Source organism: Phaethon aethereus, assembly GCF_964289735.1.
Source record: "Phaethon aethereus genome assembly, chromosome: 3".
Taxonomy (NCBI): Eukaryota; Metazoa; Chordata; class Aves; order Phaethontiformes; family Phaethontidae; genus Phaethon; species Phaethon aethereus.
The window spans coordinates 72,771,998-72,799,333 of record NC_138576.1 but is presented as its reverse complement, the minus strand read 5'-3'; the positions used below and the strand labels follow the sequence as shown (position 1 = coordinate 72,799,333).

The 27,336-nt window shown below is 38.8% G+C and overlaps 1 protein-coding gene across 1 annotated transcript in view; it reads left to right on the top strand.

The window, feature by feature from the left end:
* Positions 1 to 27,336, top strand: part of ESR1 (estrogen receptor 1) — a gene marked incomplete at its 3' end in the record, with an annotated part of 118,537 nt that overhangs the window by 50,784 nt on the left and 40,417 nt on the right. The window contains exon 4 of the mRNA XM_081997784.1: positions 12,616 to 12,951. Coding sequence (XP_081853910.1) covers positions 12,616 to 12,951 — 336 coding nt within the window. The remainder of the gene's footprint in view (positions 1 to 12,615; positions 12,952 to 27,336) is intronic.

Genomic DNA, 27,336 nt, shown 5'->3' with positions numbered 1-27,336 from the left:
CAGATTAGGATGAAACATGTCTTGCACCTTCAGCTGTAATTAGTAGGTCATTGGTTCTCAAACTGTGAGTTATGAATAGTCATTAGAGACCCCAGATTACATTTGCCTGCTTGTTAATAGCATGTTTTGTCACTAGGTCTTAAAAATCTTTCCATGGAAGACCGGTTTTATGATCTGCATTGTAGCTGATAGGAACACTGGGGCACTGTGGTATGTAACGTGACTTAATCACTGAGCAAACTGGTGGCAGAGCCACCAGAATATCTGAACCAGAATATCTGAATGCAAGCCCTGGGCCCTGCATCCCCCCGCTGCAACTTCTCTCCACCTTTCTCTCTCTTTTAATAGAAGGTAGTCCTGCTTACAGAGGAGAAAAAAGCCCCAGTTCAGAAAAGCATGAGAGAAAACCCCCACGCATATAAACAGACATACAGCGTTCATGAACTGCTCAGGACTAGAAAAAAAATCACAACATCCAGGTGCACAGACCAAACTCGAATGTGTTATTTATTGAGACTACCGAGTGTCTAGTTACCCTTGTCAGAAACCAGGCTATTAAGCACTGTCACATGAGGTGGGCCTGTTCAGGATTAGACAATAAATTCTGATTAATTTTTTTAGAAGATTTCAGTAAAGTAATTGTCAACCCACCTGGGTTTTCAGCACAATTTATATTTCTGTTTGATTTTCTAAAAGAGAAATGGATATGAAATAAAGGGACTGATTGTCTGGATCATATTCAAAAGAAGTAATTTAATAAGCATATAGAATTTGAATTTGGAAAGTGGTTTTACTTTCCTGTGACCAAATAATGTATTTATGTACAGAGAACTAAGCAGAAAAGCTCTCGAAATCTCAAAGCTCTCAAAATCACCTTGGAAGCACCATTATGCTGAGATACCTTACAATATTAGGACCTACATTGCAGTCATAGCTTCAGAAATCTCATCTGTTATAAATCTTTCAAGAATGTAATTATATTCCTGGCCCCTACTTATGTGCAGCAGTTACAGTGACCTTATGTTTTAGAGGAAGCTGTAAGATTTTATTTCCAATTAAGCCTTAAAAAACTATTGAATTCAGCACAGGTGTGCTTAATGAGGTCTATCTGCAAAGCAAAACTACTGTAAGAGGTCTTTAGGAGACAGCTACCTTGCTCGCATCCACCTTTTAGACTCTAAAGCCAGTTGTGCTTAGATGACGCTCAGGTCTGTGCCCACGAGGGAACTGTTGGCTTGTTCGCACTGTTCTCTTTTGCAATCACTTTTGCCAACGGCAGCAATGGCACCAGACTGGGTCTGGAGTGAGTCCCACACCTCTCCTCCAGCAGTTTAGTAAACCCCTCCGGTATTAGGACATTTGAGAGAGGCTTTTGGATTTCTAGCCTCTTCAACTCTCACTTCAGTTTCAGAAAGGGGTTCCTTATAACTCCCCATATAAAGGGTTTCTGGCATAGAAAAATGGAGTTTCTTCCTTTGTGAACGCTGGTGTAAAGGATTCATGTGGCTTCTCTGCCACAGCCAGTTCTTCTCTGTATGTTCCTTTAATACCCTGATCATCAACTGGGCTATAGACTCTCTGGTTTTCTGAAGGATGCCTTCTTGTTTATAATCTCTTTTACTTACCCCTTGCATTTAGTCTTACTTGGTCTTAAACCCTCAAGCAGGGCTTGTTTTACAAAACACCAGATATGCTTTCTCTCTGGCACTTTTCAACATAATTCTTATGAAGTAGATCAGTCTTGAAGAGTAACAGAATTGTTTAGAAGAGAAGGTGTTTCCAAGCACTTTTGAAATACTCCTTTGACAAAGTGACAAAATTATAGGCTGTTCATGCTGCAAGGCTGTGCGTGTATATAGAAGTGTCAAATGTCTCTTTACCATCTGGGGTCTGCTGACGAGGAGCAGAACTGTGGCCAAAGAGCCTCAGGTTCAAAAGTTGCTCCAGACTGGGAGGTTAGCTGGTAAACCATTTACCAATCACTGTTTCCAAAACCAATCATAGATCCATATTTTTATTGTCCTCTTAGAGAAAAAAAAAAAAAAAAAAGTCATTCCTTTTCCTTCCTGCCATGATTTTTTTTCCCTCTGAGTGTGGCCACAAACACTCAGCATTGCCACAGGGGGTTTCAGCCCAGTTCCCATGCCACCCTCACAGTCACTATCCCTACTCTGACTTTTTTCCTCCAATTTTTTTATGAGCCAAATGTCTTAATTTTGTGATCCTCTTTAACCTAGGTGTTGCAGTCTTTTCCTGTGCATAAGGGTGTCCTTTCCCATAATGTTTCCATCAGCCGTGTTCTGAACGTGCTCCTCCTCCGAGGAGGAGGAGGAGGTATTGCTGAAATGGAAAGGAAGTAGTAAAAGGAAAGGTCTGCATTACCAGGAAGCTCTAAATAAGGAAGAAAGTCTTCAAAGCTCACAACTCATTCCTGAGCAGACAGTTTCTAATTAGGAGCTTCTTCCCTGGGTTAATTTAGTTACTTCTTTTGCAAAATAGTTCCAGTAAGACATGAAAAACTGCTGATACGAATGAGAAGCTATTGCTTATATGCTGCCTAGGAACTGAACTCTGGTCCTCCCGTTCTGGCATTTAGCTTGCCTTTATGTTTTGACTTGTCAAGTTTCCAAATCTACTTTTTTGTTTCCACTAGTTTAAATGCTTGAAATGCCATCTGAACATCTGTCAGGTACAAAGTAGAGGTTAATTTGTAGAGCACTGACTACTGCAAGGATTCATAGCGTGCTGCCCATATACCATTAGTGGTACAGCTCAAAGCCGTGTGCCTATGACTTTTGAGCCCTAAGTACATTCTTCTGCCCGTGGCTGGGGCAGTGACTGATGCTGTTATCACCACCTGAGTCAACTGAGTGTGGGAACTGTAGGATGGCAAAGCACTGGTAGTAATGGAAAGATAGCAAAGAGTAGTGAAATATTTTCCATGTCATTTACGGGGTTTCTAAGCAGTTAGGGGACAAAAAAGCCACATATTGTCATAGAGATTATTTTTGCCTATGATTTGAAATATTCTGACTATTTAGTATTTAGTCCAACAGCATGCTGCTTCTCTGAGGGCACTTTGTCAAAAAGAGGGTGCAGGACTTAACAGTTCATGGATTTGATACTTCCCTGGACTTACCCTCTAAACCTGGTATCTTCTGGTAACCTGAGGAAGTAAAGAACCTAAAATGCAATTGGAGTGAATGTAAGTTTTCCTTGCAGCAGTAGAAAACTACTGTGCCATTACTCAAACTGTGACTATATATAAACACCAATATTAAAACCATCTCCTGTTACTTTGTTAAAAAGCCTTTCTGTTGTCGCTGAATCACAATGTGGAATCCGAGAGTGTATCTACAGACATCCCAGTTGTTTGCACGCACCAGGGCTAGCAAATGCTCGAAAAAGAAAACATTTTGTGTGCCTAAAGGTTTAGGCTGAAAAATTTGTTAAGTAAAACACACATGCGTATCAACATAAGTCTTTGTACATTGATTTTAATGTTTGAGGGGTTTGAGAAGTTAAAACCATTATGAATAAAAGACCCCTGAGATCTTCAGTTGAAAGATGTTATAATGTGTTCCAATAACAGAGTACCTGAGGTCTCACAGCTACAACGTATGACCAGTTACATTTTTTTCTACTCATATGAAGTTCATGATGATATATATTATGACAACTACAGAAACTACTAAAAGCAGAATTTTACTGTAGATCAATGAAAAATGATATTAATTTTACTGTAGATAATATGAAAAAAAAGCCCCAAATAAACAATACTCCTCTAATCTGTGTTTCTATAAAAAGAGACAAGTGGCTAGTTCTGTCTGCCAAGGTGTGGCCCATGAGAGGAGGTAAAGATTAGAAAGTTGTTCTTTTAGTACTTTCAAAATCTATAGTGCAGAATAAACTCAGCAAGTGTGAGGAGAGGATGTGGTTAAAATTTTTGGAGGGAAAAGACACATGGATACTGAATGCTATGTCCTAAAGCAAGTATTTCTTGAAGATAGACTTATTTGTTTCAGTCATTGCATAAAAACAAAAGATAATACCATGTCTTCCTTCTGAAACAAGAGAGATACACCGGAAAAAAAAGACATAATTAACCTGAAGTACATCACCTCTGCAAGTGTATAAAAATGATTTTTATAAAAAACCTATAAAATATAAATATAAAAAACCCTATAAATATATAAAAACTTATGCAGACAGCAATTAAAATTACTTCCCAATCCAGTAATTATGTTTTGGTAATAAAATATATCCCAGAATCATTGATTAATCCTATTCCCCACATCAGTTCGGTTGTCTTCCCCGCTTCAGATCTCTATCAATTCTCGTTCTAGCCATTTCAGTTTTTCTTTCTATCTGTTCTGCTTTTCCTGAGAATTCGTGGGTGATACGGCCCTACGTTCCAGGGCTAGAAGGAGAAATGGCAGAGCAGCTCCTTGAAAACTGAGTGTTAAAATAAGGAAGAGTAGCAAAGAACTTCTTCTTCTCCCTCATTCTCCTGCAAATATCAGCTCCTGAGGTGGAGTGAGAGCTCTCACCAGGCATCTTTCTTACCCCAAATATTCCCTCAGGAGGCAAAACAAAATCTTACTTAATTATACAATAGAAAGCATACGGAATAACAGGTAAAATTTTTTGTTTATAAAATGTGAAATGAAACCTCCTCTTTCCAAGAGATGTTATATAGCAGTCTCTAGGATAAAGTACTGTCTCATCCTACGGTATGGAATGAGAATTTTGAAGTCAAATACGCATTTTGAAACACTTCTGGTTGTGCAGCATAGAATCATAGACTGGTTTGGGTTGGAAGGGACCTTTAAAAGCCATCTAGTCCAACTCCCCCTGCAATGAGCAGGGACATCTTCAACTAAACCAGGTTGCTCAGAGCCCCGTCCAACCTGACCTTGAAAGTTTCCAGGGGTGGGGCATCTACCACCTCTCTGGGCAACCTGTGACAGTGTTTCACCACCGTCATCATGACAAATTTCTTCCTTAGATCTAGTCTGAATCTGCCCTCTTTTAGTTTAAAACCATTACCCCTTGTCCTATCGCTACAGGCCCTGCTAAAAAGTCTGTCCCCATCTTTCTTACAAGACCCCTTTAAGTACTGGAAGGCTGCAGGAAGGTCTCCCTGGAGACTTCTGTTCTCTAGGCTGCACAACCCCAACTCTCTCAGCCTGTCCTCAGAGGAGAGGTGTTCCAGCCCTCTGATCATTTTTTGGGGCCTTCCCTGAGACCCGTTCCAACAGGTCTATGTCTTTCCTGCGCTGAGGGCTCCAGAGCTGGATGCAGTACTCCAGGTGGGGTTTCACCAGAGCAGAGTAGAGGGGCAAAATGACCTCCCTTGACCTGCTGGCCATGCTTCTTTTGATGCAGCCCAGGATACGGTTGGCCTTCTAGGCTTCAAGTGCACATTGCCAGCTCATGTCCAGCTTTTCATCCACCAGCACCCCAAGTCTTTCTCAGCAGGGCTGCTCTCCATCCCTTTGTCCCCCAGCCTGTGTTGATACTGGGGGTTGCCCTGACCCAGGTGCAGGACCCTGCACTTGGCCTTGTTGAACCTCATGAGTTTCACACAGGCCCATGCCTCAAACTTGTCCAGGTCCCTCTTGATGGCATCTCGTTCCCCAGGTGTATCAACCGCATCACTCAGCTTGGTGTCATCTGCAAAGTCTCTGAGGGTGCACTCAATCCCATTGTCTATGTCATTGATGAAGACAGTAAAGAGTACTGGTCCCAGTATAGAGCCCTGAGGGACACTGCTTGTCACCAATCTCCAACTGGACATTGAGCCATTGACCACTACACTCTGGATGCGGCCATCCAACCAATTCCTCATCCACCCAGCAGTCCACCCATCAAATCCCTAGCTCGTCAATGTAGAGAGAAGAAAGTTGTGGGGGACTGTGTCAAAGGCCTTACAGAAGTCCAGATAGATGACGTTGGTAGCTCTTCCCTTGTCCACTGCTGTGGTCACTCCATCATAGGAGACCACTAGGTTGGACAGGCAGGCCTTGCCCTTGGTGAAGCCATGCTGGCCGTCTCAAATCACCTCCCTGTCCTCCATGTGCCTTAGCATAGCTTCTAGGAGGATCTGTTCCATGATCTTCCCAGGCACAGAGGTGAGGCTGACAGGTCAGTAGTTCCCAGGGTCCTCCTTGCTACCCTTTTAGAAAATGGGTGCAATGTTTCCCTTTCTCCAGTCACCAGGGACTGCACCTGAGTGCTGTGACTTTTCAAATGTCCTGGAGAGTGGCTTGGCAGCTACATCAGCCAATTCCCTGAGGACTATGGGATGCATCTCATCAGGTCCCATAGATCTGCGTGCGTTCAGGTTCCTCAGGTGGTCTTGAACCTGATCTTCTCTTACAGTGGGAGGGACTTTGCTCCTCCAGTTCCTGTCTTGCGGTCCATCCCCTCGAGAGGTGTGGGACGAGGCACTGCCAGTGAAGAGTGAGTACCTGAGTACCTCAGCCTTCTCCTCATCCGCTGTTACCAGTCTGCCAGACTTGCTCATCAGGGTGGGGGTGTACGCTTTCTTTGACCCTCCTTTTCTGGCCGACATACCTGTAGAAGCCCTTCTTATTTTTCTTTGCATCCCTTGCCAAGGTCAGCTCCAGTCACGCCTTGGCCTTCCTGACCCCATCCCTACACAACCGGGCAATGTGCTTCCTGCACCTGTCTTGGAGAAATTGCTGTGATTTTGCACATTTATTCTCAGAGAGTTAAAAAAAGAAATTTCTTCATAAGTGAATATATCTTCATGGTCTGGCTACACAATGATAATGAACTTCTAGATTTCTTGAAAGAAGGTGATGATTTTAAAGTATCTTAGTTTCACATTGCTGTAAGTTTCTTTGAAGATTAACAGCATTGGACTAACCCAGTTTTACTGAATGGGAAATTCTGAGAAAAATACTGCATCTGCAACATCCTTATCACTTCTCGCAAGACAAGAGATATTGTTCCTGCCTAAATTCACAATTTATGTAATTGCATTTTGCCTACTTATATTTTTCTATAAAATAAGAGAGTTATGTCCTCTCCAAAACTAGAACAGTGTTGTCAGGTGACTTGTGTGTGTCACACAATTACAGCTACAATTAAATTAATGGAAAATCAATTTCCATATGACATGTACAGTCATGATATATATTAATAAAGTACATTAATGGTTGATTAAAGTTGCAAAGTAAAATTCTCAAATGTTAGAAAACAATACAGAAATTACCAATGTGACCTATATTGAACCACCTTATGGTATGATCTTATCCTTTGTCCCCAGAAAATTGCAAAACTTTGTTTCTGTTGCCACTGTTAACTATGCATCATGATACTAATAACTTATTTTTGCAGGTTGTTTGCAAGGTGAAACACAGAGATGTATTTGAAACAGAAACCTAAAGAATGTCCGTATTTTTTGGGGGTTGTGGACATTGTTCAGGGTTGATGTCTCACCTTTTCTGAGGTGATCCAGGAGATCACAGGTCAGGGAGAGTTTGTGTTCATGAGGCTGGATTGCACATGTAAAGTGCCTGGAGCCTTCTCAGTGACTGATGACCACTGTTACAGATATAGTCAAATAAATGGTTTGCTGAAAGTCTGTCTACTAAATCACAGTTAGAGGACTAGACATCTGTATACTTTTGGGGTAGGTTTTATTCAAAAAATATTGTGGAATGGGTTTTTTTTTCTGCATTTGCAGGTAAACAAGATAAGATAAGGTTAAATATACAATTCATCTGAGAATTTTAACCTTCAAAGAAAGGTACCATTTGTAAAAAATAACCTAGTTGTTGCTTGCAGCTATTGGAAAGCTGTTCAGAACCCCAGCAAGACTGAAATGGAGCACGAAGAGATGGGTTAATAAATAGGCTGCAAGCGCATAGGCTTTAAACTGACAGGCAGATACAGTTTTCATGTTAATACCCACCCGTTGTGTGAACAAGAAAAGTGAATGTTGTGCATATGGGGGAAAGAGAAGATGAAGGTCTTTTTGCGTTTTTTTGTACTGTGTTAATGAAAATAGCACAATAAGTTTTCCAGATAGCAGATTGGTGTTCCAAACAAGACAAAAAGCAATAGCTGTTGTGTTTAGAATTTCCAGAATAGTGAACAATAGGAAGGACATAAAAATATCTTGGCTGTTTCAGTTTTATCAAATAGCCAGGGTTCTTTCAGTCTTAGTACCAAGAAAAGTTTATTGGGTTTTATCAAAACTGTTCCCATTTATTGCAAACAATAAAAATTCTTTATTTGACAAATATTCCTACAAAATTTCCAATAGTAAAAAATTGAAGAATATTATATAAAGCAGTTCATAGGAAATATATTTGAATAGAATAGGATTTGAGATTATACATATACTTTTAAATCTAAAATGCATAATTCTATGGTTCACACAGAGCAAAGCAAATTTTATTCTATTTGTTCTCCGCCTTCTCTTCCTGTAAATATTCTTGAATATTTTATATAATACTGATGATATTGACTGACTCTACTTTTTTGGAGTTTTGTTCTTAGCAGTAGCTAGGAAGAAGCTAGCTGTTGGATGGCTGAGATTCAATATTCATCCAATACATTCCTAATCTAGGATTTTATTTTTTAAATAATCTTGAATTTATTTTTTGTTTCGTTTTGATCACGTGTTGGAAAACACCAGTGAAGTGTTTCATTTGATTAACATTGACTCCATGGTGCATGTGCAATTATATTGCTGATCAGGTTCTACTGACTGGAGTATATAATTACTGAGCAGTTTTGAAACCTTCCTCCATATCTAAAAGGCTGACTGAATTTACATAGGAAGCTTTATAAAACTGCCTTTGAAAATCTTTGCTCTTGTAGCTTTGAAACTCAAGTGGAAATAGTTTTAGAGCTTTTGCAAGATACATAGTACTTCCATTTTTGGTAGAATATTGTTTTTCATAACATTTGGCAATTCAGTTTCCTTTACTGGCTGAACTGTAGAATCAAAATTAATGCATTCATATATTTTAAAAAACCTTACAGGATCATTGCACTTCTGGCAATGAAATTGTAGCTTGATAGAGTTGTCTTTTTTGGAATAAGTGACTGTGCATCACTCATCTCTTTTTAACAGAGATAAAATTTGATTAAGCTGAAGGAGATTTGGAGGCACTTGCATTTTTCAGAGAGATACTCACTCCTATTTGGTCCAAGAAAGTGAGTAATAAAATCACTATGTTACTTGTCCATCTAGGGGTTAGGTGAATAGTTAGCAGTAATTTCTATAAATCTCTGATGAGTATGACACACAGATTCAAAGACCTTTCTGTCTGTGGTAATAAAAACTGCTGATGGGGTGCAGAAGGAATGCATACACATACTGACTTTTTTTTTTTCAGATGTGATCTCTACAAAATCCAGTGTAGGCTTACTATGCGTGTTTGTTTAGTTGTTTTTTTACATTTTTACTTCAGGATTTAAATAAATAGTTTTGTGTGGGGCACCTCCTCCAAACTGATTATGTTCAACTCAATGAACACGTGCTCAAAGCACCACTTTTTTTCAAGGTGAAGAAAAGCCAGCGGGAAGCTTGCAGACAAATTAAAAATAAAACTATTGTGCTTATTTAGAATCTAGTTGATTTGTAAGCAGATAAATTGCCACCTTCCCTCTGTTGTCAAATTCTCATCACATCCTTGTTTTACTTAACAAGACAGGCCTGGAATAAGTAAAAAGCAAACCCAAAAAAATCCTCAGTGATCTTCCAGTAATCTATGCCATGGAGACTTAAGCCAAAGGTGACCTATTTGTGCCTATTAACTCTTAATGGATTCTTTTCTCCATCAAATTTGGCCTATAGCTTTCTAACATGTACCAACTTCTAATTTATTCATGCTTTCAGCCTTGTTTCTGCATGATGTGAAACACCTTGTCTGTCCTGAACATTGCATGGGGCAGTTTCCTTTGGTACCATCTTGTATTATCTTGGTGAAACCCTGGCACAGGCTGCCCAGAGAGGTGGTAGATGCCCCATCCCTGGAAACATTCCAGGTCAGGTTGGACGGGGCTCTGAGCAGCCTGGTCTAGTTGAAGCTGCCCCTGCTCACTGCAGGGGGTTTGGACTATACGGCCTTTAAAGGTCCCTTCCAACCCAAACTACTCTATGATTCTAGGATTGTATTAAGATAGAAGAGTCAGTGTTTGCACCTCATTCATATTCTTGCTACTCCTGATTTTGTAGTCTTGCATCTGGCTTGCAGGCCAAGCAGACCTAGTCAATTCAGCTGTTTCTTGCATCAATTGTTTCACACTTCGGATTATCTTACTTGTCTTTCTCTTACCCATTTATCTTTTATATCTCTTTTTGTAATGGGAAGAACAGAACTGTACACAGTGTTCATTGTAGTGTGTCTCATGAGTTAATAAAATCTGCGATTTATGAAGATACACTGTCCTCCCTTCCTCTCCTAGTAATTTCTAGCCTTCTATTTACTTTCTAAACCAAATTATCTGATGTTTTTATAGTATTAGTCTAACCCCAAGATCTTGTTTCTGAATTAAGTCACTTCTGAGTCCATCTATTTATGACTATGTTGAACAGTACAGGTCCCAAGGATACTTTTAACTCCTCAAAAGGAAATTGCTAGATGAGCAGCTGTAGAATTTGGGATGTGAGAAAGTTAGCAAATGCTTTAGTGTGTATGAACCTTGTGGTTTTGTTCACACAATTATGTCTGCATGTTTCACAGGGCAATTTAGATTCAAAAACATTACATTGATATAAAGCATACAACAAAAATATCTGTTACAGACAGAGCATGCATTCTATTGAGGATTCCAATGAAGTAAGCTACCAATGAGAATAACTCTAGGGTGACGTTTTGCCAAAATAAGTCTTGCATCTTTTCTTACTAGCAAGGATCTCCCCTCTCCTCTCCTAGACAGAAACAGTTTAGTGGTAGGAAAAATTGGTATTGCTAAATGAAAAATGGGAGCAGAAATGCACTGGAGACTTTTGGCTTACAACTAGTTTAACAAATGGGAAAATGTAGAGAGGTTAAGTAGTAGGAGTGATGAAAGATTTATTGAACTCACTTTATCTGGAAAGATTAATAGAACAGAATCAGGAGGCCTCCTAGATTTTGAATGAATTAGACTTAAAGTGCTTAATCTTCAAGTGCTAATTCAGTGAAGATATCATCATATTCAAAGAAAGAGGCAAACAAATCCAAAGATCCTCTCTCTTCCTTTGAGATTGGGAAAAGGACACCTGTTGATATGATCCAACATTTATAAGAAGGAATATTGGATGTGAGACGAAGATGCTGCTAACAAAGACTGGGAATCTAAAGGTTCAAATTTTTGTGGTGTGAAAAAATCTGAGCAAGGATTGTGTTTCCCACTCCCCCACCCATCAGAAAGGCCTGTATGGATCACTTGCAAGTGCCAGCAGTTGTCAACGCTGGTTTTGGGTTTTTTTTGCTTTGGTTTTTTTTTAAGTTGTTCTCTCTTCTCTGTTATTTGAATAGTTTGTCTCCTCCTTCTCTATAGATACTTCTTTCAGTTTTCAAACTGGCTTTGGTACTGCTTTTCCATATTGCATGAGAACTCCAGAATAAGCCCTGTCATAAGCTGCCTTCTCATAGCTAAATTCCTTGTGTGCTTTCCGTACTACTTGCTTGTCCCTCGCCCCCATTTGATGATTGATTTAAGTTTTTAACTCAGCCTCAAAATGTCTGTGCCTCCTCCACTCAGAGGCAGACTTAATCTTCCCTTTATAGTTGGAGTTCACATGGGCTTTATCATTATGTTTTTCTTGTAACCTTTCCACAAAGGGAGATTTTGTTCCACTGTAAGGTCTTACATTGTTGTTCTAATTGGTATGGCTGACTTGATAATATCCCAAGGTTCAGGGTCATACAGTGCTAGAGCACATTGCAGAAATGTGCAGTAATGACAAAGATGGTTTCTGTTGCAGTTATTACAGGCTTTTGACAGTAGGTCTCCCACATTAGATTCTGAGGTTGCAATTATCTTTCTTTTTCTTACTTCTGTTTATCTACTTTATATGCCATTCTTTATTGCTGTATAATCTCATAATGGGAACTTTTTGGGATGTTTTCTATGTAATTGAGAAGATCACAGGCTCAGTAATAGGATAATGTTTAGTTAAAATAATTGGTGAACTTGAGCAAAACTTTCTTGGATGGTTTTTGAGAGCTACTTCTGTGATCCATCTGGGCCACCCAGATCATTAAGTTATCATTGATCATTTATAGAATACTTGTCTGCTAGAGTTTGGGACTCACTTTGAAGTTTGTGCTGTAAAGAAACATTTATTTAGTCCCAATTACTGACTGACTTTTGTGGGCCTTAGGCAACTATACAGTGTCACTAGAGTCCTGTCTGAATTTTAGGAAGGAGTGCACTATTCCTGACACTATACTTTTTAAAATAGTTTTTCTCTCCAACTACTAATGTAAGATTCCATGTATAAGAAGAATTCTTCAGAAAATAAACCAAAAGTTAATGCTACCTGGGTCTATCAGCAGCAGCTGCTGGTTGGCTGAAGCCATGTGTATGCAATATATATGTTCAAGGAAAGGAGTTCATTATATTCTTGTGTGTCTCTAGGAATCCGGAAAGACCGCAGAGGTGGGCGAATAATGAAACAAAAACGTCAAAGAGAGGAACAGGATTCCAGGAACGGGGAGGCTTCTTCTACAGAGCTGCGAGCTCCCACCCTTTGGACAAGTCCACTGGTGGTTAAACATAACAAGAAGAACAGTCCAGCCCTGTCCCTGACGGCAGAACAGATGGTCAGTGCCTTGCTGGAAGCTGAACCACCCATAGTTTATTCTGAATATGACCCAAATAGACCATTCAACGAAGCCTCTATGATGACCTTGTTGACCAACCTTGCAGACAGAGAATTAGTGCACATGATCAACTGGGCAAAGAGAGTTCCAGGTAAGGAAAAAAAAGCCCCAGTGGACTATAAAAGCCTCTATATGACAAGCCAATTTCATTCAAATTGTTTACTTACGTATAAATACATTAAAAATCAGAGATTTTATCTTATATTTGTTGATAAAAAACTATAGTGCAATGTAAGTGACTTTTGAAGAAAGATCTATTTAAGAAAAGATATTTCCCCACACTATAGAATGTTGAACAGTTTTTTTATTGCAAATCTTTTTTCAGCTAAAACCTAGCAAAATTAAAGGTAAAAGCAGATTACATAAAGCCAAATCTAATCTATTTGATTTAATAAATTATATTAATTATTTATATCCCTTTTGAAAAAAGGGTTACTCTCATGTCTGTAATGTAAGCCATAAATTCAGCATCACTACTGAGCACATAAGTATTAATATTATTTATTTAGTTGCCAGTTTAAATTTTTGACCATAAATTACATATCTTCCATGAGTTTTCAGTCTGAGTTTTCAGTCTGAAACACAGAGCCATAATAGCAATTTTTGTATGAAATTTTTTCCTACTGAAACTAAATGTTTTTATCTTTATCCTTTTGGTGCATCATAGTTACCAAGCTACGAACCCTCTTTTCTGGAAGGGGATTACAGAATTGTGGGAAGTATGTGGTATGTTTGGTTGAATGTATGTTACTCATCCATTCATGTGGTTTACTTAATTTATATCAGTGAAATGAGAGAGTAGTTTTGTAATTAAAGTTTGTAATCTTTTAAAATTTCAGTCTACAAGACTATTTTTCATAAGTTAACATTTAAATTTTTATTAGAAATTTATTGCGAATGCTGTACTTTTAGTCTTGTAAAAGTAACAGCATACATGGTAATTTATACTTTATAATTCACTGGGATTCTGATCTCTTAAATTTTTACTGTAGGCATTTATTTCATTAAAATTATGTAGCTGCTTTATGAAGGGGTATTAGAGAACATCACCACAGTTCTCACTCGCATTTACCTCAACAGCTTTACAGCTGGGTTATGCTGTTTTTCTGTTTTCCTTCATTTAAACTTGGCAAGAGTCTTCCTGGTAAATCAATAACCCATAAAATCTGAGTCTTTTCCAGTCCTCATGGGTTCCCTTTTTACCACTTTTCACATGTCATTTTGTGGGCTGCAGCTATGATCAATGAGAACCTGTGGAGTGTTTCATTTCTCATCGTATCTTATAAGAAATCACCTGAGAATTCTGTTCTTGACAAAGTCACGGTGGTTAAGGCCTGATCCACAGTCTGTTCAACTCAAGGGCGGGTTCTCCTGGTAACTTAGGTATGCTTTGGATCATGCCTTTACAAAATGCTTTTGAAAATGAACATATGTCCATAGTGTTAAAGTTATTCACTATCAAAACAGCTGAATTCAAACAACATTTCTACTGATTTTAGAGATATAACTAGTCTAAGTCTGTTAAATCCATTAATTTATATTCAATGTGCATATGCCAAATTCTAAATTCATTATGTTGTCCAACAGGAAACCATTGTCTTCTATGACATTTGATTTTGATATCTAATGTGATTAATGAATACATGTTTAGATACAAAGCAATACTGTTAGGGAACTCAGATCTCTCTTTTATTCAGAAATCTCTCTAAAACTGTTTGTCACAGGGTGACTACATCTGGTGAAGATCAAAAATCTGCCTGGTTTACCAAAAATATCCTTTATTTCCCAAGCAAGCTTCTGAAATTGGAAAGTTGAATTTATAAGATTATCAACTATTTGTGTATATCCAATGTATTTTACATTTAAATAAACATGCCTATTAATTGAAAAAATAGCTCCTACGGAGAAACTAAGCCAAATGACTCTATGTATATTCATTAATAAGCACTCTAACAGGTGAGGTTTGAGATAAAACTGGTCAACTTTGGTTAAAAAAAACCCAAAAAATCTTTTTCCAGTCAGAGTTTGATCTATTGGGCACTGTACAAACAATCATACCAAAGGAAAGTTCTAAAGCAGGAGAGAGAGAATATGAATAGTTTGGCAGTTCTGAAAGTGCTGGACACCTAGCTGGTTCTTGGTGTTGTGGTTTGGAGGACTGTGTGCATGGACAAAAGCAGAAATTAAAGTATTTTAGAAAGCTGATTTAAAAGAATCCAGTCCCCATTGCTTACCTGCCTCTAAAATTAGGTTCTCTACAGGGTTTCGAGAGTAGGAGTTTTGGAGCTGGGTGCTTAAATCTTTTTTTTGGATCTCTCATTTGGTCCCTAGAAAAGGTTGAGTGCCCTTAGTTGCTGGTATTAAATCTAAGAAGTACTTATCACCTTTCAAAGATTGGGCCTTTGCTTGGACTCTTTGCCCAAGTTTCCTTCTGCTGGCAGGTACTGGCAATTAATGTACATTAAGAGAAATGTTTCTGGGAATATAAGTCATGTTTTCACATCCACAACATGTTGCCTTTGAATACTCCATTATTACCAAGAATATTGCTTAACTGGAGAGGATTTTCATATACTTTATGCATAAAGAGAGGAACTTTTTTCTGTCAGGTGAAGTATTTTGCGCAACAACATTGTGGGATATCACTTAGTTATTTTCTCAGCTAATTTACTCAGGTCTCAAGCTTTGGTATCAAGAGTAAAAACATCTTTTTTGAAAAAGCGAATGTGCTTTTTACCAGTAGAAAAAAAGCAGTTGCAGGAAACAGCCTCTCCTGTGCACACCTCCCAAGCCTTGGAAGAATTGCATGGGTTCATTTAGCTAAATGTGGGCACTTAGCTGACGGAAAAGAAGGAGCAAAGTCAACACAAGTGGCTGGATTGAAAGCGTGTTTGTTGAGGAAGGAAGAATTTTATAGTAACAGAGCAGAAATGCCATGAAGAAACAGCTTACAAATAAGTGTAAGGACTTTCAGGGACATGTTTGGAGTTTATTTTGCAGTGTAGGCTTTAAAGAAGAAGGAATATGTCAAAGCTACTAGTAAAGACATTGTTTGGTCAGCCAGTCTTTCTGATGATGTAGATAGGTTTGCACGGAAGAAGAAACAGCTAATTAGAAGATGTACTGGAATCCATGTACTGTGAATCTATTCTACAAAAAGGAGTAATGAAAATTATTTTATGATGGACTGCATAGTATAATGTAGGCAGAGAACTGTTGCAAAGCCATGCTGAGGACCATCTCCAAAATGAGGTGTGTATCTTTACAGACATGATGTGATTGGGAAGGTGAGAACTGGTCTGAATCTTAATTGCAACTTAAGACTTGCTTAAATTGACACTGCAATCTTAGCGGTGTTAACAAATTGCCGGGGAAGAGAGAACTTGTGGCAGCTTCTTGTGCATAACCTTAAAAAATTATCTTCAATATAAGTATAACATGACTGTTAACTGAGGTTCTAACAAAGTTCTCCCATGACAATGCAATTCATAACATGCCAAGCGCATAAAAACTTGTTTTAATTTTCTGTCGAAACCTTGGCCACTGATACAAGTCTGTTTGCCAGACTGCATGAACAAAAATCTTGTACAGTGTCCTATGACATACACAAAAAACTCAGAATCCCCCCAGGACTTGCTCTTTACATGGTCTAATGGGGCTTTTGGCTTAAGTCCTCCCAGATGGCCTCCGTAAGGCACCAGTGGTGCCTTCTGATCACCCCAGCCAGCTGGAATAGCAAGCAGCCGCACACAGGGCGGGGGTAAGCAGGTTGCGATGGGCTAGACTTTACAGACACATGGAAATTGAGCCTCTTACCATGTAATTGGGACAAATCGCTAAAAATCACATGTAGGCAAGGCACCAGCTTAGATAAATAAATGTTCTGCTCCTTTCTGAATCACGTATTCCTGAAAGATATGGCTTTCTATTTTCTTCTTGGTTTACATACCTTACAAGGTACCACCTCCAGTCTCACAGAATGAGGCTTTTTAGTTTAGTGAATTATCGTCATGGTCTTTGATGCAATGAGTAAAACCTTTACTTTGCTTTTCTACAGAAATGCTGATATGTCAAAGGCATTAACTGATTGTATTTCATTATTCACTTACTGTGTATATAATTTAATATCCATACTTTGAGTACTGCATTCTCTAAAGGAAGCTGGTATGTTCAATGTAATGGTCAATAATTTTTTTTGTGCAGAAGCTCTTGAGATGGTAAGAGACACTATGAGCTTATACAGTGAGTTTACGGTAAAGAGTGTAACTTTAAGGAAATTTTGCAAGGGTGAAGTCTTTGGCACTGCTGCTACAATCTTGTATAACTATTTACTACAAGTACAGTAGCTGTACAACTTAATAGCCCTAAAATGGTACGCTGGGCATACAAGCTTTGAAGTTTTGAGATGATTCACTGTGCTGTACTTATTTTATGGCTTCATGAACCGAGAAGATAAACGTTTTGGCATGGATTTTTTTATTTCAAAGCCACAGAAGTTGTATTTTCTTAAGATATTGTTTTCCTATTTGACCTTCTAAACTGCTCTGTTTGTTAATTTAGGAACAGTGTGTAAAGAGGCCAACAATAGCCACAATTTTACACTGCACTTCAGTGACACCAAACCTTGGAAAAAAAAAAGTCAGCTTGCAGTGTAAGGAAAGAAGTCTTATATAGAGTGGTGTGTGTTCATAACCCTAGATATCTTAGGTGCAGGACAGTTTACAGAGCTTCTAAATGTAGTGACCTTCCTGGTAATAACTTACACTTAGCTTAAAAAAAAATAATGGCTTGCAATTCCTGTAATAAATTTTAATAAACCTTCTAAAATATTCATTTTATAGACTATTCTCCATTGATTAATGGGGTTTCTGTGGATATTGGTATAATGTTATTAAAAAAAAACACCACCCCTCCACTTACCTGTTTAATCTGTTGAAGTGATGCTCTAACTGCTCCCCTGACTACTCAGGGGAAACACAGAGGAAGCAAATAGATCTGTAAGCAAAAGAGAAATTATAACTAGCACCTGGATCTTACTTTATGGCTGCTTTGGCTAATTTAATTTCTGTGACGTTTCAATTCATTACTATGAATGTAAGAGATAAAAATCAATCCTTATTGTGAAATAAGGTAATCACCATTTGAATTTGAACATCAGACTGAGAGGTATCATGCAATAGCATGATTATGCACGGCAGCAGTTTTAATATTGTTGAATATGAAATAAAACCTTTCCAGTCCTATGTTTTCTTAGTCAGAGAAGCATCTTTAGTCTTTCGTGTCTATCTTGTGTAAAAACAAACAACCCCCCCTTTCCATCCCCTTCCCCCAGCTTCTGGGTGCTCTATGAGACAAAGCCACTCTTGCAAGTAGATTTTGTCTTTATTATCTATAGAATTGTCTTTTAGTGCTTTTGAAACACAATGAGACGTATTTCCTCCTGTAGAGAAATTTAAATTAGAGAAAAGGATGAGACCATGCGGCACAATGTCTTTCCGGTGAGAGACCGAGGGGAAGACGCTGATTTTAAAGGACAGGGAGAAGTCTGGCAGAGTTACATACACCGGGAGCTTGTGTCAGACAGGGAAAAGCCAAAGCTGAGAAGAGGGAGGGGAGATAAATGCGTCAGGACTAGGGTTAGCAAGCTGACCAGCACCAGGAATCCAGCTGGGAGAAAAAGTAAAGAGGACATGCAAGTGGACCAGAGGAAGAAGTTACTGGCAGTCAGTCAGATGAGCCAACATCAAGTTCAGCAGCTCAGCCGTAGGCCTCTTACGCGCTCCCAGGGCTCCTGCTGGGGCAGCGTAAATTCCCCAGCGGTCATTTGAAGCTGATGGGTCTGGTTGCTGCCTGTTCTTCCCGCCACAGGAAGAGCCTTGGGATGTTGTCTACTCACTACCCCTGTCCCATGTCCTCTTCTGAGCCATAGTCTTTGAGCTTCACGCCCCGCTCTTCCCCCAGGAGTTTCCTGGCGGTGGGGATTACACGAATATATTCAAACTGGGGCACTTCATTTGCATAAATTTTCAATCAGGGGGAACAGAGTGAGGAGAGGAAAAGCAGTTAGAGACCACTGCCCTAGTCTGACTTTTCATCAAGGTTTCTGTGGCCAGGTTAAGGCTTTTAAGAGAATGAGTAGCTGCCTGTTAACAACATCAAGTATCTGCATTTTCTGTCGTCACATCATCAGGAAACGTTTCACATGGAATGGCCTTTGGACTGAGATTCCGAAATTACTTTTAAAACTTGCTGTTGTTACCCACCAGGCTCATTAAGTGGAACGCTGTGTGCGCCGCGTCTAAGCCACAGCCAGGCCTGTACCTGGCCACTGCTGAAGTGCCGTGCCCTTCACCTCTTAGCTGATGCTCCGAAACAGAAAGAAATGGAATCTCTGAATAGGTTCTCAAGCATATCCTAGAGGGGTTTCTGTATACACATATTGCAAAATTTTGTTTTGTTTTTTTGTTTATTTTTACTAGATTTTTTTATAAACTCCCAAAACTAATTCTGTAGCTTTGCAGATTTTATTTCTTTGTCCAGAAGAAGAAAGATATTCTGAAGAATAAGTCCTGTGTTGATGGCATTATCCAAGTACATCTGTTTGAATCCCTTTTAGCAATGTTCTGTGGCCACAATTAAAAGCTCTACTTCATATGTGAGGTGATATTTTGTTCAAAAGCACGATAAATGTCAGTAATTCTCTCTAATATTACAAAAATCCAGTGTTAGAGTAATTCTGTAGAATTATAGAAAGTGTTATAGTGTCCTCTCATTCACAAGTGGCACTTTTACATAGAGGGGTGACTGACAAACGCTATTGAATCAAGCATGTTATCCAACCCTCTAGCCTCCTTGAATTTGGGAGAGCTGTAATATACAAGTTTATAAACAAGTACAGAATGAAAGTTACTGTCCTTTATTTATGTTGCATAATTGTAATTATTTTCTGTGCAAAGGGCAAAAAAATGGCGGTGGCTTTTTTTTCTTAATCAAATGAGTTTCTGTTAAGATAGAGCTGAACGTGTAACAAGCTGTGAAAATTCACTTTTTATTTTTTCCAGATAAAGTGTGGTTTGTATATTTAGAAAAAAAGGAAATATAGCTAACAAGATTCTGCATAACATTTATCCAATAAATCAATAACAGTTGGAACCCCAGTATTTCTTTTTAAATGCTATAATGTTTGTTTCCCCAGAGATGTCTTGGTTCCATTCTTTGTTTGTGGAAGTCAATAGTTTGAAAAACAATTAATACAGGCATCCAAAGCCATTAGCTCAGCACAATAATTATGTTCTACTCTAGGTGATTATTTTAAAAAATACCCTTCCTTAGATCGATGAACCTCAAATAAATCTCTTCATCTAAATATCCCTGAATGGAGTATGTGCTGAAATTTAAATTTAAATCTGAAGCCAAACTTAGCCTGTAAATCTCTGTTTCTACAAGTATGCACATATCCAAATACATTTATTAAGATTATACAACTAGTCCACGTATGTAAAGTTCCTTATGTACATAGTGGTTTTAAAATCAAGACCCAAAGTGCTATGACAAGACCAATTCTGTTCAGAACTTTCCAGAGTAGGAAATATTTTAATCACAAAGTTTTGAATTTTTGAGCTTCCTAACAAGCTGTCTCAAAGAACAAATATCTTCAGTAACCAAAGTTGACTTGCTGTACGTAATCTTGCTTACCTTTTGGTCATATAGTGGCAAATGAGAAATAACACCCAACAAGTAAGGAGCTAACATTCTTTTACCATGAACTACTTACATATTGAAGTTCATTGGGCATTGAATAACATAAATGTTCATTTTATAGTAAATATTTGAAGATGAAATTCTATTAGTCTTGGCAAACAAAGAGGCAAAAATGAGCATCCACAGTAATAATTTTTATATTTTTAGTCAGAACTTAAGAAAATTAAATACTTAAACTGTAATATTTTATTTCTAAAAGAAATGACCCTTTTATAAAAACATTTCCTGGTTTCTTTTTTTTTGGTTGATAAGTAATTTACCCTCTTGGATGAACATATCTGTCTTAGAGTCTTCAGCTATGCTGAACCCTGGAGCTTTCCAAGAAACGCTCATTAATTTCCACTCTAAGTAAACAGTAAGTAATGATCCTTCCTGATTTATTTATTTCTTAAAATAATTTACAAAAAGAATATGCTATTGTTGGAAAGCACTGATGCGATATGTATGTGCATGCGCACATAGCCATTGTTCTCTGTTCACATAATTCACATAAATTGGCCCTTTTTACTTGATGTTTAATAACTTCAGCCTAATTCTTTTCGTTTCTCTCCAGTACTACATCTTTGAGCATAATCAGCTGTAATTCCAGTTTAGAGGTTATTTTAATATCATCTGTATTAGTTTTCTGTTGAAGTGAGTCATTCACTAAAATCTCACATTAGATATATAGGAGTTTTTAAGATACATAGAAATAATTAGGAAAGATTTATTGCAGGTGACTTCTGGACAGGCTCTTGCCCTGTCTGTATCGCTGCAATGGTGCATTATATGACACATCTGTTACGCAGCTCATTTATTTTCTTTGATTACCTCTCCAGGAAATGAACTATGTGTGTAAAGAGTGTGTTGTTTTGTCTATGTGTTAGTTACGGATTGCTGTGAATTTAAGCTAGTGGAAGCAGGTTAAAGCATATCCCACAGCGGAACGGGGCATGAGAAATCTGCGATTGCCTTGTTCCTCTAGGAGTTTGCTCTCAGCTAAGAGTGGCCATAAGAAAATGTTGCCTTCCCTCTCCCTTATGGAAAGTTCTGTTCCTTCTAAGACACGTAGCTGTCTGTCATGGCTCTCAGCAGGGAGATGAACATGAACTATTTATCACTGCAGCTCGAGTCTGTGTCTACACCTAAAGCTTCCGAAGCCTCTCGAAAAGAGGAGTCCTGGAACCAGGAGGGCGGAGTCAAGATCTTGACTTTGGCTCAGTGTCCTGCTCCCCTTCCCCACCCAAGAGGGGCACTGCTCAGGAGGCTGGGTGGTACCCAGCTACCTTCTTGGGTATCTTGTGAGCAGGCTGACCTCAGAAAAGGAAAATGCATGTTGGCAGAAATTTCAGTGATGTTTGTCTCTGCAGCCTGGGATTTTTTGTTTGGAGATTTTTCAGTTAATCCAGTAGGAAGTCATGAGACTCAAAAGCAAGGATAATATACAGCCAAGGGGAAAAGTACAGTTCAAAATCTCCCTTAGACTCTTTTCATACTGTGATGTGTGCCTGTTACAGTCTGGTGTACTTGAAAATTAAAACTCAAGAAATCTCATTTTGCTTGATTCACAACGATAGGTAATGTGGCATACTAGGTCAATTAGAAATTTTCCAGGGAATGTGAAATCTTGTCAATAACCTAATAATGAAGCATCTTCAGCACCAGCTGCTGTCTCTCAGAAGACATGGCTGCAAATAATGAAGTGGCTATATGGGCTGCGGACAAGTGAGCCAAGTGTTTAGTAAAATGTTGAACAGTCTCTAACCGGATATGTTTATTGTATTTGAAATAACTGACCAGAATAAAGCTGAAATCATAATATTGCCATACTAATATAAATGAATGTAGTATTACTGCATGTCTGACCTGTTTCAGAAATCTCCTTCAATTGCTACAAAGGTAGTATTTCTTACAAGTTTCACACACACTTGTAGGACTTACTTTGTGGGATTGTCGTTTCACAAGTATTTCTTCCAGTTGCAATGCCAGCTAGAGCGGTTCCTACCCTTCTGCTTCCCCCTGGACTGGGGGGCTGTGCAAATAGCAGGATTGATCTGGGTTAAAAATAACCCTTTTTTTATGTGTGTTTTTGGCTGCCTATAACTTGTGTGAGTTCCCCAGTCCAGTTCCCTGCAAGGGTGATGACACACCAAGAATGAACAGGCAAGTATTAATATGAGTGTGCTAGAAAATAATATTCATGCATCCATACTGTCAATATTATCATACAGGTCTAACTCGAGCCTTTTTCTAATTTAATTTATCTTTATTTCTGTTTCAAGAGAGAGGTCTTTTTCAATCTCTCCTATACAAAAGGCAAGAATTTTCTAGTTACTGGCACCATTTATAGCCTTTATCCTGTTTGCTGAAGTAGATGTTGTATAGCTTCTACTTTACATATTTCTGCAGGATCTGTAATATGCTCCGTAATGCTGTGCCAGAGCTGTGAGGGGTCGGAGAGTCAAAGGGAAGAGGAAGCATAGGGTGGCGGTCTCTTCTCCCAAGTAACCAGTGATAGGATGAGAGGAAATGGCCTCAAGTTGCACCAGGGAGGTTTAGATTGGATATTAGGAAAAATTTCTTCACCGAGAGGGTGGTCAAGCATTGGAACAGGCTGCCCAGGGAGGTGGTGGAGTCACCACCTCTGGAAGTGTTCAAAAAACTTGTGGATGTGGCACTTCAGGACATGGTTTAGGGGACACGGTGGCGCTGGATTAATGGTTGGACTTGATGATCTTGAAGGGCCTTTCCAGCCTTAGTGATTCTGTGTGAATTTCCCCCTCACTCAAGATACACAAGATGCCTCCTAGTTCGTAGAGGGTCTTTAGTTTTCTTCCACCCCTGGGGTACAAGAGACTTTACTTCCCAGGAGGCAAAGACTGGCTGTTCATTTACTTGTGCTATTTAGAAGACAGAGGAACCCTGGGGCTTTCTTTTTGCTGAGTTACTTTGCGGTTGGTTGCCTATTCTAGTGCATGTTTTTCGGAAGTTTTTCTTCTGTCTTTGTCTTCCAGGAAGGCAGCAAATTCTTCTGGAAGTTCTTTGGGCCAAGTTGGCACTGTACAGATAGTAATTCGTGACCTGAAGCAACAGAAGCATGTGGCAGACTTTTTGGAATCAGCAGTTGATTTTTATTCTTCTGCAGGGTGGGATTTTGCAATGTCTGTGGAAAAGGAAAGCTCTAGTATATTTTATTCAGTGATGGTGGAATTAACCCCTAGTATTAATTGATTGATGTCTCACACATTTTGAAAGCAGTATACATAGGCAGGTTCTCAGCTGACAGAGAAGAGCTGCCCATGAAAACCTAGCAAATTTATCAGTGCTGCTTGCGACTTCATTCCTTTTCCCACTTGGTATTCATATAAACACAGCTAAAGAGAATGAGTGACTCTGATATGAAGACCCAATGCACTTTTTTCCCACGTGTGTACATGTAGGGTTATGTTCTTTGACACTGGGCCTTTTGCGAAGAAGTTGCTTTACCACTGGGAAACAGTGATTTTGCTCCTGGCGGCACCAGTGCCTCCCTGCGTTAGTGTTGTATAACTCTTATAATGTGCCACAGTGTACCCATCCCTAAATGGCTACCTCAAGACTTTATCTGCTGCATGGGAAAGCTATGAAGCACGCTAAATATCCCTACTGTGAAATAAAACCCCCTCATTTGAAGACTCTTAGCCTACAGGTATAAATATGAATTAAATCTGCTATTTTTTTTACAATGCTCGTTATGGTCCTGTTTTATGCCTCACCCATATGCCTCTCTTCCCAAAAATGTGGTTTCTATCTTGCAGAAGTTTTACATGTTACTTTATCCAGGTGTTATGCAAAGCTGTCCTGAGAAGTGCTTTTTGCTACTGCTAAGTATGCCTAAGGAAAAATTAATTATAACTAAGTCTGAAATAATATAGTATATTAAAATTTGTAATTTATTTGAAATCACTTATGTTTCTCAGCTCTCTTTCTTCTCTACTTTTGTACCTTTGTTCCACTCTATGCTTTTTTTTTTTTTTTTGAAGGGGCCACTTCTAATCAAGTGTTCGAGAAAGATCCTGACATTTGAATGAGACACTGCCAGTCAACATAAATATATTTCCCTTACTGTCTTATTTCAGCAGACAGTTCAGTCAGAGTGCTCTTTTCTTTAAACTCCAGATGAGGCTTTTTGTAACTTCTTTATCAGTAGTAGGGCTTCTGAGAGATTTTGGTAAAACTCCATCACTGCAGTCTGATGAATTCAGATCTGCTCTTCTTCAGTTGAATAATTGTTACCAGCTTTCCTAGCAGATATTTGAATTACAAGTAATGTTGTGGGATAACTTTTAAGTGCTGATTTCAAGTAGGTGGGAGACAGAGGTATCAGCTTGTCAGAAACTGCTCTGAAATAATTCAATAACAGGATATCAGAAGTAGTTCTGTAAAATGCTGATGAGCTGGTTTCCCCCTTCTTAACAAGCTGCCAGCCTGATGCCACGTCTCTTGGCTTCCAAGTCTCTGAGCAGATTGATCATACCTGAAGTTTATAGGGGCAGGACTATATTTAAGTTGGTTTCTAGATGCTTAAACACACACATGAGCTGTAGAACCCAAGAACTTTCTGGTTATCATCAAATGGGGAGAACATCATTTGGGTAGGAATCAGATGGTATTTGCTGCCTCAGGGCTCCTACACCACACGGTTCTTTTGCCTCTGAGGACAGGAGCCTTCAGCCTGAAAAAGTCTTCTATATGTGAACCAAATTGTGCCTTGAGGGTCAGTATGGTGACACTATTCATAAAACGGTCTCCTAGTCTATGTCTGAACCATGTGAAGTGGCTCTGTTTCCTGATCCAAGCTAGAGGTTTTATGCTCATCCATGAGGATTTTGTCAAACTCACATTCCGTATGCAGGTGAAAGAAAAAAGGAAAACAAAATAAAACAAATTTTCTCTGTAAATGAGAGACACGAAAACTACCAATTTTTTTCCCCATTTGAAAAAACTATGAACTTATAATTCTAGGGCAAACTTGCTGAATTTTTCTGTAATCTTTAATTTCTGCTATTGTACTTCTTAGAAGTACATTTACTTATTGTTGTGATTTTTTAAATGTAACGGGATTCCGTGCAACTTTCCAGTCCTGACAAAGGATGACAAATAGGGTTTATAGGTCCAGTTACTTTGGATGAGCTTGTACACTGTTCCAAAGCTTTTCCAGATGTCTCCATCAGAGTCCTGTGAATAATTAATTTCTTTGTTTCGTGGCAGTTCCAAACAATAAAAGAGAATCATTTTCATTTAATACAAAATGAGATTTTTTGGAACTTTTTGCTAGATAATAACTTTTTCAGGTGAAATGAAACATTTTATTCAATATGAAAGAATAGACTTCATTAAGATTTCGAATGATTTAGTCACCTGTTTAAAAAGAAAAGGAGCCAATTTTAGAAAAAAGGGTCCTAGATTTCCTAGAAGTCTAGGGACCTTTCACAGTGCTGAGTAGGACTAGGTGCCTGGTGGAGTGCTGAAAACTAAGACGAGGTAGCTGAGAGGGACACCATGTTCCCCCATGGAAACTAGCCTGGTTTTGTTTGTTTATTTTCATTTTGTGAAATCTGACATGTTCTCCAGAGTGTTTTAAGCTCATCAACCCATCGCTTTCCCATGTAAAACGCTCTGTGGGAGTTCTTCCAACCAGCTCTAGCTTCAGCATATGTCTCAGCAGGCAGTATAGGAACTTGAGGACAAGGTGGTGGTTCTCCACGCGCAACACCTGTGTTTTGTGTGCACACCTGAGCCCGGTCGATGCAACGTGCAACAGCTTCCAGAGGCTTTGCAGGTGCTGAAATATGCCTTGGATTTGTTATCCATTGAAGGACAGTATGCAAGAAACGGGGCTTAAGTGAACGATATGTTTTCTGGAAACATGCTGCTTGCTAAGTTACCAGGTTTCCCTGGACAAGAAAATGAATATAAATGGCCAGCTGCATTCCAGTGTCTTGCTTTCCCTGTAATGTATTCCCTTGCTCTGTCATATGATGACACTCCCACACAGCTGCTAAAATGCTCTTGTTGTTGTAGTGGTTAAAGGAAATTGCTGTAATTAATTTTGCTGTCTTTCTTCTCTTTGATGTGTCATTACAATTTCTTGGATATTTTTTCAGAGACTGGGTTCTGTTCAAAACCAGTCATGTAGGGGGTGAAAAGAACAGCAGGGAAAATAACATTTGAGCCTTATTTACTTATGCTTGTGTTTCTGTTTTGGTGTAGGACCAGCCAATGTAATGAACATGGAACAATACATATACGTATATAGTTTCTGTTACTCACAGACAAGTGCGATAGACAAAAATAAGACTTCTCTAAAAGTGAACAATCTGAAGAAATAAAATGGATGCAGGTGCCTTAGTCAAGCTAGTTTTATTTCCTAATGACTATAAAGAATGACCAGACCATGAACTCTGAGGTTATGCTTCATTTCTTGGGTACAGCACATTATGTTCTGAGCAATTTCTATTTGTAGTCTTGAAGCAGTTTTAATCTTCAGGCTCACTACAGACTTGACAGTTTTTCCCTCTTTTCCTTGGGTTGCAAAATAATCCTCTTCTCTGCTAGTTCCAGATGCTGCTGCAATGGATATTAATTGGTTCAGTGGTGAGTACAGTAGATCCTGGGATGGAATAGACTGTGGAGCAGAAAGCTGAGAGTGCTTTATTCACTGGATTTTATGAATGAGGAAGGGGAGAGGGCAGCC